General features: G+C 45.7%; 1 protein-coding gene across 1 annotated transcript in view; it reads left to right on the forward strand.

The window, feature by feature from the left end:
• NSUN2 (NOP2/Sun RNA methyltransferase 2) overlaps positions 1 to 15,541 on the forward strand; it is a 1,120,965-nt gene that overhangs the window by 260,737 nt on the left and 844,687 nt on the right. The window contains exon 5 of the mRNA XM_069613723.1: positions 456 to 527. Within this exon, the coding sequence (XP_069469824.1) occupies positions 456 to 527 (72 nt within the window). The remainder of the gene's footprint in view (positions 1 to 455; positions 528 to 15,541) is intronic.

The raw sequence follows: 15,541 nt of genomic DNA on the forward strand, positions 1-15,541 counted from the left end.
ACAAGTGGTCCCACTCACTTGCTCATTAGCACCTGCATTTTTTTACTCGTGAGTGCCAATTTGATTTTTGTTTTTTGTGCGAAAAGGCATAGTAGCAGCAACAAGGATGCTTACGCCTCAAGCGGTTTAGAACGCTGGCTTCCACTGATCTGTGATGGCCATGATCCTAGCATCATTGGCTGCAGCATTCAAGATGGGTTCTAAAATGTATTATTTTCAGTTTGTACTTGTATAAAAAAAACAGGGACATGGAACCGTAATTAGGACTATGAGGGAATGCATGCTGGCTAGCACACGATAACTGAACTGTAAATCATTCACAATCTGCTCAGTGTTCCCTTTCCCTCTTCCTTAATAAAGTCAACAAGAATAAATGTTGGCATGAAACAAAAATAAAACATACCCATTGGATTTGTTGTGTAAAACCTGCACTTTTTTGTTTTGTTTTGTTTTAGGGTAACATCAGTCGCCAAGAAGCTGTCAGCATGATTCCTCCACTGCTGCTTAATGTTGAGCCTCACCACAAGGTAAATCTTGACAATTATATGTGCTTAGAATATCTAATTTTGATGATGGAAAAGGAATTTGTTGGTGCATGTATGAGCTACTGCATTAATAATATTGTAAAGAGATATGAAACAATACAATGTTAAGAGTGAATCAAAAAATAGTCCATAGGCGCCCCTCTGCGAGAAATGAACACGACTAAATGACCTGTTCTTTTGTGCAAGATGATCTAACGGACATTTTAGATCAAGGTCAGTCTTCTGATCCAGTGTTACCTTTTCATCTCACTTTACAGAAAAGGGTGGCGGCTGCTTGACCGTCACCGGAATCTCTGCCGGAATCTCTGCCGGCTGTTAACAAATTATTAACCAAAAAATACTGCCCTTCCGGTCGAGACCCCAGCTACTTATCTTCTCACCCCATGCCTGAGAGTTTGGTGGTTCAGGCGGCTACGGCCACCTCGAGGCAAACGGCGTACCGTACCATCCCTCCGGATAGGGATGACAAAGGCTTCGATGGTTGGGCACGCAAGGTGTTTTCTGCGGGGAGTATGGCGTTGAAATCAGCTAACTCCACTTCTGCCTTAGCAAGATTTTCACACTCTGTGGAATTGTTTCTCTTGCAGCTGAGCATATTCCAGAAGGGGAGGAAAGGGATGGGTTCCTTTCTCTCGCGTAAGATGGCAAGGATGCCATGTGTGAATCCCTTCAGTCGGGTTTGGACACAGCCGGCAGTGTGAGCCAGTCCATGGCTGCGAGCAGTTATACGCATGTTTGTGTGGTTGCGGACGTCTTGTTTTGCCCGGATGTGCAGGCCCGTCTTTTGAACATGCCCTTTGATGGCGCGCATTTGTTTGGCAGCAAGGCTGACGAAAGCCTTGAGAGGTTGCAGACCTCAAAAGCTGTGGCAAAATCTTTGAGTGCAGTTGTGCGTCAACCTCTGCCTTTTCATCCTGGGGGACAGCAGTGGAGGGGAGGTTCTTTTCGTTACTACTCCTCCTTTGGTAGAACAAGAGGAGCTGCCAGTCAAAGGGGTCAGTGGAAATTACCCATGGTGGTCGGGGAAATGGAGGTGCCAAAGCTGCTCAGGCAGCTGCCTCTTTTCCTTCAGGAGCTGCCGCAGCCGCTCCAAAACAAGCATGAGGCCATGTTCCATGGTTCGCTGGTTGGGGAGTGGCGAGCCATTACTTCGGATGTGTGGTTTCTGGATACAATAGCCCACGGCTACGCCTTCCCTTCCTACAGCGGCCTCACGACAATCCACCGGGGAATCTCTTTGAAGCTTCCGGAACCACTCCTTGTGCAGGAAATCTTGACCCCGCTAGAGAAAGGCACTATAGAACTGGTGCCTGTAGCGGAGAGGAACAAAGGATGGTATTCCCCTTATTTTTTGATTTCAAAGAAAGACTGGGGATTGAGACCCATCCTGGACTTGCGTTGGTGGAACAAACTTCTCAGGAAGGACAAGTTCAAGATGGTAACTCTTTCTCAAGTCCTCCAGGCGCTTCAACTTCAGGATTGGTTGGTGTATCTGGACCTTCAGGATGCTTAATTTCATGTGCCGATTCATCCAAAGCACAGGAAGTACCAGAGGTTTACCGTTGGCGACTCGTACTTTTTTTTTCGGGTCCTGCCATTCGGATTGACCACCGCCCGAGGGTCTTTACCAAGCTGATAATGGTGGTGGCAGCGTACCTCAGGTGAGATTGGATTCACGACTATCCCTACCTGGACGACTGGCTGATCCGGGCACGTTCTCCTGAACAAGCGTTGGATCATCTCAGTCTCACCTGCTGCTCCCTCTACAAGCTGGACTTCTCCCTCAATTTCAAGAAGTCGCATCTGACACCTTCCCAGCAGCTCCAGTACATTGGGGCTGTGTTGGACACGTCCTTGGAAGTGTTCGCCTCCCAAGGGGTCATCACATTTTGCAGATGGTGGACAAGTTACAACATGCCCAGAGTTTCCCGGGTTTCAAATTCTTAAGGTTGCTCGGCCTCATGGCATCCTGCATATTTCTGGTGCCAGAAGCCAGGCTGAGAATGAGATCCCTGCAATGGGTCCTCAAGATGCAGTGGTCAGTTCTTGGGCAAGATGTCGGACCCCGTTCAGATTCCACTCTCGGTCTCCCAGGACCTTCTCTGATGGGCCAACAAGAGGAACCTGATGAAGGTGGGGCCGTTTTGGTAACCATAGCCGGAGGTGACTGTAGTGACGGATGCTTCCCTCACAGGATGGGGCGCTCATGCCGACGACTTGACCGCCAGCGGTCGTTGGTCTCAGTCTGAGTCCAAACTCCACATCAACCTGTTAGAGCTGAGTGCCATCAGGCTAGCCCTGAAGGCTTTTCTGCCATCTGTGTGGGGGAAGAGTGTCCTGACCATCACGGACAACACAGTGGCCATGCATTACCTCAAAAAAAAAAGCAGGGGGCGGGGGGGGTAGGGATCTCTCGTTGTCCAGAGAGGCAATGCAGCTCCGGGCCATCCAGCATGGAATTTCACTCTCGGCAGAGCATGATCTCTCACGAGTGGGGGTTGGTTCAGGAAGTCCTTCTGGAGATCTTCGCTCTTTGGGGAACCCCACAAGTGGATCCTTTTGCCACCAGTGCCAACTGGAAGTGCGAGAGATTCTGCTCAAGGGAATTTCCTCCGAGAGCAGCCTTAGACGCATTCGTAGTGGATTAGTCATTCCCACTGCTGCAAGCGTTTCCTCCAGTCCGCGTCGTTCCTGAAGTGTTACGAAGGTTACAGTGGTTTGGAACCCACATGATCCTCATTGCTCCGGGTTGACCAGGAGAGCGTGGTACCCAGACCTTATACAAATGTCAATCTGCCCTCAACGCCGTCTTCCTTACTAAGAGGATCTGCTCTTGCGAATGGGGGGGGGTCAGGTTCTCCATCCAGAGGTCAGGACACTCCACCTTCACGCTTGGTATCTGAAAGGTTGAGATCTAAGGATTGGGACCTCCCGTATGTGATGGAGGTGTTGCTTTCGGCCAAAAGGCCAGCAACAGAATCCCTGTACCGTTGCTGTAAGTTTTGCGACTGGTGCAGAGGACAAAATGTTGATCCTTTTCAGTGTTCAATTCCTATGGTTGTCTTTCTTACTTTCTTTGTCCCACAGGGGCCTTCAAGAAGGTACCATTAAAGTTTACCTGGCGGTGCTGTCTATATTTAAGCGCTCATCTGAAGCATGTTCTTACTTTAAGATTCCTTTGATTTCTCAATTTCTTAAAGGACTGACTGTTTTCCCGCCGTCCCCTTTCCCGGTGCCGGTGTGGGATTTGAAATTTCTAATGGGTATTCAATTTGAACCTTAGCACTCTTGTCCTTTGAGATTGTCCTTCAAGACAGTATTCTTGGTTGCCGTTGCGGTTACTTCCTCTCGCAGAGTGAGTGAATTGCAGGCACTTTCATCTAAGATGCCTTTTACTGTGTTCCACAAGGACAGGGTTGTATTGTCCTTCCTTTCTACCTAAGGTAGTATCTGAATTTCATTAGAGCCAGAAAGTGGTTCTTCCTTCTTTCTATCCTCCTCCTCATCCTGGTAAGGAAGAGGAGCGACTCCATAGGTTAGATGCTAGGAGAGCTCTGAGCCTTTATATTTCTTGGATGTCCAGGGTCAGAGTGGACGATCAACTCTTTGTGGGATATGCTGGACACCAATTGGGCCATTGTTAACCAAACAAACCTTGTTCAGGTGGATTATCCTCACCATTACTGAGTGTTACCGATTGGCGGGTGAGGATCCCTCTGAAGGGTTGCAAGCTCATTCCACTAGGGGCGTGTCTACTTCAACAGCCCTCCAACAGGGTGTTCCTATTAGGAACATTTATGATGCAGCCACATGGGCTTCTATTCACACTTTTGTTAAACATTACTCCCTGGATCCGATCCAATGTCGAGATATGGCCTTTGGTAAGGCGGTTCTTTATTCCGCCATCTGATTGGGTACTCTAAATTCTTTTCCCTCCTCCATTTTCTGGTACTGCTTTGGGAGTCTGTCAAAGATGTGGAATACGTTGGAGGACACAATCCATTTGAAGGACAACTTACTTACCAACTGGTAACATTCTTTCGATTGGATGTTTCTCCAGCTTATTCCACATCGCCCTCCCAGCCTGCCTCTCTGGAGAATTTCCTATGTGATTGCAGCTTATGTTTACGCAAGGCTATGTGCAGCCAAGCAGGCATTGGATTGGTGACACACGTTATGGGGGGGAAAAAAACATAAACTGAGGCTAAGGATGCCATTGATGGGCAGAATCCTGTGCAGTGCCCTTAGGGACCACTACACACAATTAAGAATACAAGTGGTACTACAGGTTTTACCTTTGGTACAAGCCTGTACTACTATGTTAAAGTGGTAGCAGTAGCGGAGCAGCCAGGCTTATCTCAAGAGTATGAGCTGTAGCGGAGATTACACAAAGGGACCACAATCACTGTGACTCAAGGTTTCAGGTAAAAAATAGAAGTACATTTATTTTTAAACCATTTGTTATAAACACTTCTATTAATTCAAAACCACACGTAAAATATGCTACAACCAACCAATTAGCTTTGTACGGTATAACTTCAAGGTAAGTACCCTATGTTTTAACAGACCGGTGTTGAGAAACAAAAGACGTTACCGAGAATACATATGCAATCACTTTTTGACAGTAATGACAGTTCGGTCTTACTAAAACGCGTATCCGCGGCAAGAATTGTTACCGGGGCAAAAACGCACTTAGCACCTGAGATAACCAGAGAGAGTTGGGGGCAAAAATCATCGGCAATGCATTTGTCAAGGCCGACAGAATCGGAGAACACTCATGGACAGACATTCAAGAGTCAATAGGCTGGAGCCAGTGTCAAGTGGAACAGGGGTCCTGTTGTCGAGGATCACAGTTGGACAGTTCAAGATTCAACATAGCCAGGAGTACTTAGATATTGTCAATGGAGGAAGCAAAAGTTCTAAGAAGGAGGGAAGATGAGGGCAAGCCTTGTAGTAGGAGAAAAAGGATTCACCCGATTTCCTCGAGCAGAACACAGTACCTTATTCAATGAAGAAGCTGGTACCACAGCAGTTGTTCCTGGTAGTTTCCTGCAGACCCACGGTTCATGGAGCTTCGGCAAGGACGGCGTCTGAAGGGGTCTGCACCACACAGGGCTGAAGCCGGCAGCAGCGACAGTGAATAAAAGGTGCGCTCCTTAAAAACCGGAGAGGCTCTTCAGATGGCTATCCGGACCACTACAACAGTGTGCAGCGATTTCGACCACAAAGAGGATCCTCTGGCTGAAGATGATGAGCTGGTTATCCCCACCAGGCTCGAGGGAAGAAGACTCCGGACTGGATCTTCTCTGGTCATCGAAGGGTAGATAGCTTAGGACTGCAGCAGGGCTTCACCGGGATGGGATAGTTGCAGCAGCCGACTTCTTCTTCTCTTCGGTTCCTTGTAGATCCAGTGGCAACTCTGACTTCTAGCCCAAGAGTCCTGCCTTTTATGCGAAAATCCCCCATTCACACAGCCTGGCTGTCAATCACGCAGCAGAAGTCTTGCCCAGCCGGGACAACCACCTCAGCCAATCATGGCACAGTGCGACTTGGGTTTCCTAGGATACCCTGTGCAGGGGGTGACTACACCCCTCCCTCACATTGTCCACCTAGACACCCAGGTGCCTAGAGGAGGGCTTCTGGGCGGAAGGCCGCCAAAAGACAGTGATCAAAGAAGGCAAACCTGGTTTGCCATGCAAAGTAAAACACAAGAAGGACTTTAACAAAAGAAATGGCAAATAAACCCGACCGGAGCCAAAAGAAAAAATGTTTGGTCAAACGGGTTTAAGTTCGATAATAGCCTAAAACAATACCACGTTTTATATAGTATAATCATGGTAGAAAAGTTAGAGTAGATACCACTGCCACCCGCCAAGTCTAAATGTTAAGAGTCAAACAATGCTCTACGAGGTACAGATAAAAAGTGCTAAGGATTAACCCTTTCCAGTACTCCATGTAAGATGGGGTGTACTGGATCTGTGGTTAAATGACTAAAGTTAATGGCAACTTCCCCCTTTTCTGGGGGAACAGTAGTCCGCCCCAGAAATGGAGTCGGTGGGAAGTCTAAAAGACAACAGTGTCACTGCACTGAAGGGGCTGTGTAACACAAAAGGGGTCTACTGAAGTGGTGTACTCCAGAGCCCACAATCACAAAAACAGATGAAGTACACATGGCAAAACATGGGTAAGAGTGGGGGAAAAGCTCACTCTTACCAAGTGGAAAAAAAATAACTCCAGAAATCCAGCAAAGCTGCTGGGGGACTCACTAGGTAAGGGGAATTAGCCATTGAATGAGAATTCTGCCTAACACTTATGTATCCTATTTATAACATCTAGTGACGTCGCCCTTGACTGAGGCCTTCGAGGGACATTGACCCGACGTCATCGACGCTGGACGCCCTCTGCCGAAAGTTTCCGAACTACACAGCTGTGGACATTACATGTCAAAGATGTGGAATACGTTGTGAAAGTGGCTCCTAGGGGACCCTGATGTCTATGGAAACAAGGCGGGTCACCACACACGATAGAGACGCCAGACACGAGGTTGTATTCCCAAAGCTAGGGTTTCATTGCAAAGCAAAAGTCTAAGTTGGCCAACTCGGTCTCACGCCCCGCGACGTGTATCTCTAGACCTCGGGGGACGCAAGAGAGTGAATTACGTACATCGGTTACATTTATACAAAATGCGTATCAAACAATCAGCTATCACATGTATAACACCCCTCTTCATTGGGTTTCTCTGAACTCGGTGTGATAGACATCTCCGACCACTATGACACCTTCAAAGATCTATTGTAGTAACAATTTGCAATTTGTGAGTGCGTAGGCATCTTTCGGTTATTGAATAGAACACGGCGCTTCTGTTCTTGGAAGCGAACTACATACAGGGGTGAGTTGCATTCCGGACCTTGCTATCTATCGGGTGCTATTCGTGTCCTGGGAGCCGACATGCTCTAAGCGGGCTCAGCAAAGGGGGGCCGTTGGAAAAGCCTAATTCAAGCCTTTAGCGGTATTATTCTAACATATTCTACCATATAACGAGCCTGGCTGGCAGCTGTGAAATGATTAAATGCCCTGCGGCTCTGCTTCAAGGCTACATTAAGGAGGGAGCCGGGCATTCTTCCTGGCGCTGCCTACTTTTGTGTTTCAGCGAACTCTTGTTATCCTCTCAGCCCTGTGGCCTTGTCCTTTTCATATACAGACAACAATGTCCTACAGACTAGCAGTGTAAGCGGAAAATATACTGCGAAGCAATAGGAACAGAAAGCAATGAGCAATGGTTGGAAAACAAAATGGCGATTCTTGTTGCATCAAAAATGGCCATTCATTGGAAAACTCGAAAACCTATATTCTGTCGGATCGTGCATGAGACGGTTGGCCCACGGCCACCAAAATGAATTTGCGGTCTCAAATTAGATTTCTAGACTGACAAACCCTTCTTTGGCCGTATGCCAAAAGTTTCATCTATTTATTGAAACCTCCTCTAGTGATGATGAATCTGAAGTACTTATGTCTGAGTCTCACATGCTATCGTGGACATCATTGTCTTCATTAATATCTATTGCCATCAACTCTTGCATTACTCAACTCATTTGGGTCTGGGCTAGTTCGATCATGAGGTTGTTTTTTCTTTATCATTTGCATACATCCTTCCGTACATCGCTCAGTTACCTCTGCACAAACTATGGGTAAACAATGTATACAACAACAACCCGTTAGTAATATTCCGAACACCACTACTAATATCGAGATCCGCTTCCATCCCCAAGATCGTAGTATTCCCCAAAACCAAGATCCTGTTTCCCAGCTCCCTTCTCCAGTAGGGAGTTCAGAGCTTAGAACGTGCATTTTCTTTATTGCTTCAAAGATCGTGGGGGAATAGTCATCGACATAAACGCAACATGCTGATCCCACTATTTTGCAAATTCCCCCACGATCAACCAGGATTACATCGAAAGCCATTCTATTTTGCAGCGTCATTAACCTGATTCCTCTTTCTTCCAACGTCATGTTAAATAATATATCTGTTGTTGTGTTTATTGTATTCTTTAGGATTCTGGACAGTTTCCTTATACTATAGGAGTTCACTATCTGTCCTAAAAATGGAATGAATGATTTCGCCTGGTCAGTCCTCTTGACTCTAGTTCTGGATAATTTGGCCATGGCTGCTGTTTCCAAGAGGAATACTCCTGGGAACAATAGCCCGAGGTAACATGTACCTCCCCAGTTTCTGGGCAACCAAGGGTATGCTTTCTCTCCACATATAAAATAAACTGGATCACCTACGTATACTGGTTCTATTTCCCATTTTAGTACCACTGTATTCATACTACCAGTATATGTTCCGACTGAAAAAGATCCTTTCTTTTTTAGGCAAAAAGGGACAGTTCTTGGGCTATAATTCACTGTGTAAGATGGGGGAATCGCATCTTTGTTCCCTTCTGTTCTTACACGAAACGTCATTACAGAAGTTTTTTCTGGCGGGGACAATCTATCTCGTCTATTTTGTCGTGTTATCTTTCGTGTGCTTTTCCTCGTGGGCTCTGGGGCTATTACTTGTGCTTTATGGAAAATGGAACAACCCACATGCTTCATTATTATCTCCTCAAACTCATTCATGTTGGTTCTGTCTAATTGACCCGTATTACTCACATTCCATTTCCCATAGAACATTGCACCTAAAGATGCACTACATGCAGAACTTAATGGTTGCACATACCACCCTTTTCCTTTCCCAGCATGCTGTGGTAAATGGGCACATACCCAGCAGTTTGTTTTCTTCAGGATTGCATGTGTCATGTTCATTATCAGAAGTAAGGTTTTATTCGTAAAACCTTCCCTGTGTTTTTCTTCCATTGGGAGTAGGGTATAAGTGATCACCTGAACCGGGCTTTCACTAGTGGATATATTAATTATTGGTAAAAACATTTCTAATGGGTGTATTGTTTTTACCCACCATAATATTAGGGCTGTCGATATTTGTGCTACCACGCGCATAAAGCACATTATTATCGTTAGTGTCAGCATACAATTTGTTTTACCATGCGTTTTTCTTAAACTTAGTCTTTATAAATGACTCATTCTCAGCGGTGGTGGTGCAGGAGGAGGCTGGAACCGGTCCCGGCATGTTTCTCGTCGTCCTTCTTCGTTATCACAGTTAATTGTGGATATCTCTCTTCGTCGCGCTTGCTCTGCTCTGATGTCTATAAGTTCAATGGAATTCTCACAATTCAGTTTTGCCTTTTTTTTTTTTTTGTTTTTTTTCTGTTTTTTTTTAGACTGGATTTGATTATTCCTTTTTAGGCGGGGATCACTTGTCCCTTCTTATACTGCTCAGAGGACCTTTTATCAGTTTTCGCCTCAGTATCATGCGCGCCCAGCTTGTCCGCTCTGGTTCCGGACACATGTACTTTTATGATCGCACCAAGGAGCCGCGAGTCTTGAATTGTCCGACTTGCACAATTCTCACGCTTCTCTCCTCTACACCCCTGGTTCCTTCTCCGTCCATGAGCTGAACCAGAGGTTGACATAAACACCAGAAGAAAAAGAATGTGGATCACTTTGTCTTCCGAAGCCGCAGGTTGTATCGCCTTGCTCCTGGTATCGTATGATCCGTGAACAGTGCCGGTGCACTTTCAGATTCAGGCTTGAAGTCAGCCTGTGTCGCTACTGCAGGTGCAGGTGTGCGCCGCGCCAATGATGCAGATTTGGTCTTTGGCGTGCTGGTGGGCGCCAAAGGGGTACACGATTTGGTTTTGCTGGTATCTGCAAGGCAGATTTCACGTCGGTCAGCAGTGATGTCGATTCTGCTGGGCAACGTTGGGGCACTCTTTGCCCTTCCCCCTCTTTGGCAATCGTCTCAGGCTTTGTTTCGAGTTCCACTTCACGTTTTGGCAGATCAGTTGGCTGCACACTGGCAACAATTTCTTTCGTTTCTGGGACCGCTGTCTCTTTCTGGTCATCAGTGTCAGGCAAGACTTTCAGTGCAGTTGGAATCTTTTTGGCATGGATGGCATGGATCCACGACTTCCTTCCATCCACCCGTATTGCCATCTGCGTCGCCAAAAGTACTTGATGGGGCCCGCGCCACCTAGGTGCTAATGATGACTTTCTTTCGAAGTTTTTTTAGCAGCACCCAGTCTCCTGGCTCAAGCGCGTGCCCCGGACCGGTATACCGCACGGGTAATGCCTCCTGCACCTGCTGATGAATCAAACGCAATTTCTGCATTAAAAGGCCACAATAAGTACTAAGCACAGGATGTTCCATCTCAGAGTCGTTTTGGCTGAGGTGCGCACCATACATTTGCCGGCCTCCCCATTATGATCTCGTATGGGGAGAGCCCAGTTTTAGCCTGTACAGACGTACGCATGCATAATAGTGCTTTTGGTAATGCATCCACACAACTCAACTTGCTTCCCACACAAATCTTACTAATCTTTGATTTAAGAATCCCGTTGTGCCTCTCCACAAGACCGGCAAAACTCGGATGCCTTGAACTATGGAATCTTATCAATCTGGAGACCTGCACATATCTAACACCACTGCACCCACAAAATGTGGTCCATTATCCGACCATAGGACACGGGGTAAGCCAAATCTGGAAAAATACTCCCTCAACATTACTTTTGCCGTAGTCATCGCTGTGCAGCCTTTTAAAGGATATGCCTCCACCCACTTACTGAATGCACAGATTACCACCAAGACGTATTTCAAGTTTTGGCACCTTTCCATCTCTATGAAATCAAAATGAACTACCTCAAACGGCATGGAGGGCGGGCCAAAACTGCCTGTTGTCACTGTTCCCTTTCCTACATTGTGTTGTAAACACGTGATAGTTCTGCACCAACCTCTCTGCATTCTTTGTTTGCATTCTGCCATACTGTAGAAAGGTGCTGTATCATTTTCTTGGCACAGATGTGCGTAGGGCTGTGGGCCATTGTGACCATTGCAGTCACATATGAATTTGGCAACATCCAGTTTCTAGTTTCTTTGTCCACCCAACAACCCTCCAGATCCAACACAGCAGATCCCTCTGCCCATCCCTGTATTTCATCGGCCGTAGCCTCGGCCTGCATTTCTTTGACAGTCGCAACTCCATCTTCTATCATACAGGGTACTTCCTCTGTCTGAACCGTCATCATCTTGGTATTCAAATCGGTGGCAGTTTGTTTGCAATCCTGTCTGAAAATGCGTTTCCCTCTCCTATTTTGCATGTTATTTTTTTATGTGCCTCGAATTTCACTATTGCTAGGCGCTTTGGAAACGTGAGTGCAGACAGCAATTGTACAATCAAAGGGCCATGTTGAATTCTGGCACCATGTAATGTCAGAAACCTCTCTCAGCCCAGAGTCGACCAAAGTTATGAACCACTCCAAACGTGTACTGACTATCAGTATATATATTCACATTCAAATTTCAGAAATCTCGCAGGCTCTGGTTACTGCTATTATTTCCACGGCTTGTGCTGAATTATAGGGAATTCTTTTACTTTCTACAACACTCTCTAGGGTAGTGATAGCGTATGCAGCAGTTGTCGTGCCATCTGGTAATTTAAAACATGAGCCGTCACAAAATAACTCTCCAGCCGGCTCTTTCTGTGGAATATCACTTAAATCAACTCTTCCCTTGGTTTCTTCCTCAGTGACCATTAAGCAATCGTGGGAAGGTGATTCATTCTTCCCAATTTCTTTTATGGTTAATGGCATTAATTCTGCAGGATTCAAAGCGCTACACCTCATAATTTGGATATGGGGCGCGAACAAGATAATCTCATATCTTGTCAATCTAGCAGAGGTGAGGTGTTGCGTCTGTGTCCTATTTAATAGAACGTCTATGGCATGTGGCACCATCAGAATAAAAGTGTGCCCCAATACCATCCCTTCCGTTTGTTTCACTGACGCAGCAGCCGCCTTTGCGACAGATCGCAAACATTGTGGTAGTGCGCACGCTACAGGGTCCAGCGCAGAAGAAAAATAGCTGCACCGCCTATTTCTTCCACCTTGTTCCTGTGTCGAAACCGCCAATGCACATCCTTCACTTTCACACACAAATAGTCTAAAAATGTTCTTATAGTTCGGCGTACCCAAAACTGGAGCCGAGCATAATGCAATTTTCAATCCATCAAATGCTCTCTGACATTCCTCATCCCACTGCAAAGGCATAACCGCATCTTTTCTAGTCAAATTCACTAATGGTTTCACAATCAACGCAAAATTACCAATCCATTGTCGGCAATATGAAGCCATGCCTATTATGGGTCTGACTCCTTTTTGTGTCTTTGGAATAGGCATACAAGAAATACTTTCTATGCATTCTGGCGTTAGTCTTCTCCCTCCTTTCGAAAGTAGGTAGCCCAAGTAAACTACCTCCTTTCGATTATACTGAAATTTCTTCAAACTAGCTTTATGGCTATGTGCCGCTAGGTGTGACAGTAGTAATACAGTGCTTTCTTTACAAATCTCCTCTGTCTCTGCAGCTAGCAATAAATCGTCTATGTATTGCAAAAGTACACAGCCCACGGGTAATTCCAGCATGTCTAATTGTTCTTTTAATGCTCTACTGTAAATACTTGGACTTTCCGTATAACCTTGCGGAATCCGCGTAAATGATTGTCCTCCTAATGTGAACGCAAACAAGTATCTACTGTCCTTGTCCACTGGAATACTAAACAATGCGTTCTTCATATCTATTACACTAAAATATTCTGCTGAAACAGGTATCATTGTCAATATTGTAGTGACGTCTGGCACTAGAGGAAATTGCGGATGTACTACCTTATTTAATGCGTGTAGATCAATTATGAAACGGTATGGTACCTCATTACCTCCTTTTTTATGAACTGGAAGGATCGGGCTGTTACATGTACTGCCTGCGATTTCCTCCATTACCCCTAATTTCACCAAATCGGTAACAATACTCTTCAATCCTTTCTCACCTTCAACCGAAATGTTGTATTGGGGTATTCGTGGTAGGGTAACACCTTCTATTAAAATAATCTTTACTGGCTCTATCTTTAAACATCCCACACCGTTGTCATGCATTGCCCATAAACAGGTTGGTACTTTACTTAGTTCCCCTGGTAATGCTTCGGACATGAATTCTGACACAGGGGCATCGTGTGGCCAGATCGTTAGAAACACTCTGTCTGCCGTGCAATGTATAACAGAACCTAGTTTTTTCAACAAATTTAATCCCAACAAATTTTCTCCACAATTTTCTGTTAGAAGGAAAGGACAATGTTCGCTAAATGGTCCTATGGTAACTGGGACTGGTTTGGACACTGGGTTTATGACTGGTGTACCTGCGAACCCTACGGAAATATTCTTTTGCCCTGACAGTGGTATATTCTGAACCAAGTGATGGTCTATTGAACACTTCTGTGCTCCTGTATCTACAAGAAAGCGGTTTTCCTCATTCCCGACTCTCATTTCTACGCAGGGTCCGCTCTGATTCACGGGAATACACTGGTTCCGACCCCTGTCCTGGGCTGCCCTATTGGGGAAATAACACATCGTCCGATGTGTAATCATTACTATTACTGTAATACGTGTTTGGCTGTGTATCGAAAACATTTCCAGTCTTTCCTCTATTTCCCCCTCTCTGATTTCCATATTGTTGATTTTGCTGCCCCTGACTCTGGTTTGGGGCATTTTGGTTTTGGCCTTGGTTTTGATTACCTCCGATATTATGATGCTGCTGCATACTATTCCTATTTGGTCCATTTGCTCCTGGGTGTCCTCTATGCTGTCTCTTCTGACCAGACCCATTTCTATTCTGTAGATGCGGGCATTGCGCTCGCCAATGTCCTTCCTCTTTACAATATGCACACTGATTCGGCCCCACTGTTCCCCCATGCATATTCAAACTACTCCTTACTTGTGCATTCCCTCGCCCTCTATTATGTCCTACTACTTGCTGCATTAATACCCGTGTCTTTAGATTTACCCTATCCCTCTTCTTTTTCTTTACCTGCAGTCACTCTGCGCTCATAATACTGGGCCATATGCAGTACTTCGCCCAACGTTTTTGCTTGCCATGCACTCTCTGATGTCATTATTAGATCCTGAATTGGAAGTTTTAACCCCCTCACATATTTGTTAACAAATAACCTCTTTCCTGCTTCTGAACCTACATCCTGCCCGCTGAAGTCTGTGAATACTTCTACAAATCTATTAAAATAATCTGTAGCCAACTCATCTTTGCCTTGTACACATGCAGTCAATTTGTCCCATTGGATTCTTTTCTCTGGAACAATTGTTTTTGACTTCTGTACTATACGTGCTGGTAATGCTGCCAGGTTCGGCCCTGGTGTTCCTCCAACCGCTTTATTTGTATCCTCTATCATCAAATCCGCCCATGTGGCGCCAAAGGCAGTTGTCATCTACCTTCCTTATTTGTTTCCATATATCTGCTGGCAGGATCACCGGGAATATTCGGTTTTTATCACCCATGGTAAGCACGGATGACTGCAGGCAGGACTCTACCTTGTAAAACCCTGCATGATTCTTTCTTATATCCGGAATAGTCTGCTTTGTTGTTCACCTCTTGTCTGGAAAAGGGGACATGCACGTATTGGGCGGTGTATTGGGCTGGTGTTACCTGCGCCGCTACATTGCCCGCTGCGGGAACCTCCACTTTGGGCACAAAGGTAGGTGGGACCTCCCTCATAGGAAATGCCCCACTTACCGTCCCTCCCCCTTCTCTTAGATGCAACAATATTCCCAGATCCAATGATAGGGCTGTTTCTCCTGTCCCTCGTTCTAATGCTCTCCTATATACTGCCATTATTTCAGGCGGGCTGGCCTTATCGTTTTTTTATATCTTTATCTAATAAATGTTCAACCATCGATTGTAGCGCTTTTCTTTTCATAGGCATGGAATAGTCATCAAATATCTTGTGTATCTCCATTGTGGAAATACTAGGATCTGACATCCATCTAGACGCTTCTCGCATACATACTTTTAACTTGTCGCCCCTTTGTACTGATGACATCGA

Source organism: Ambystoma mexicanum, chromosome 5p (assembly GCF_040938575.1).
Source record: "Ambystoma mexicanum isolate Mex_15411 chromosome 5p, UKY_AmexF1_1, whole genome shotgun sequence".
Classification (NCBI taxonomy): Eukaryota; Metazoa; Chordata; class Amphibia; order Caudata; family Ambystomatidae; genus Ambystoma; species Ambystoma mexicanum.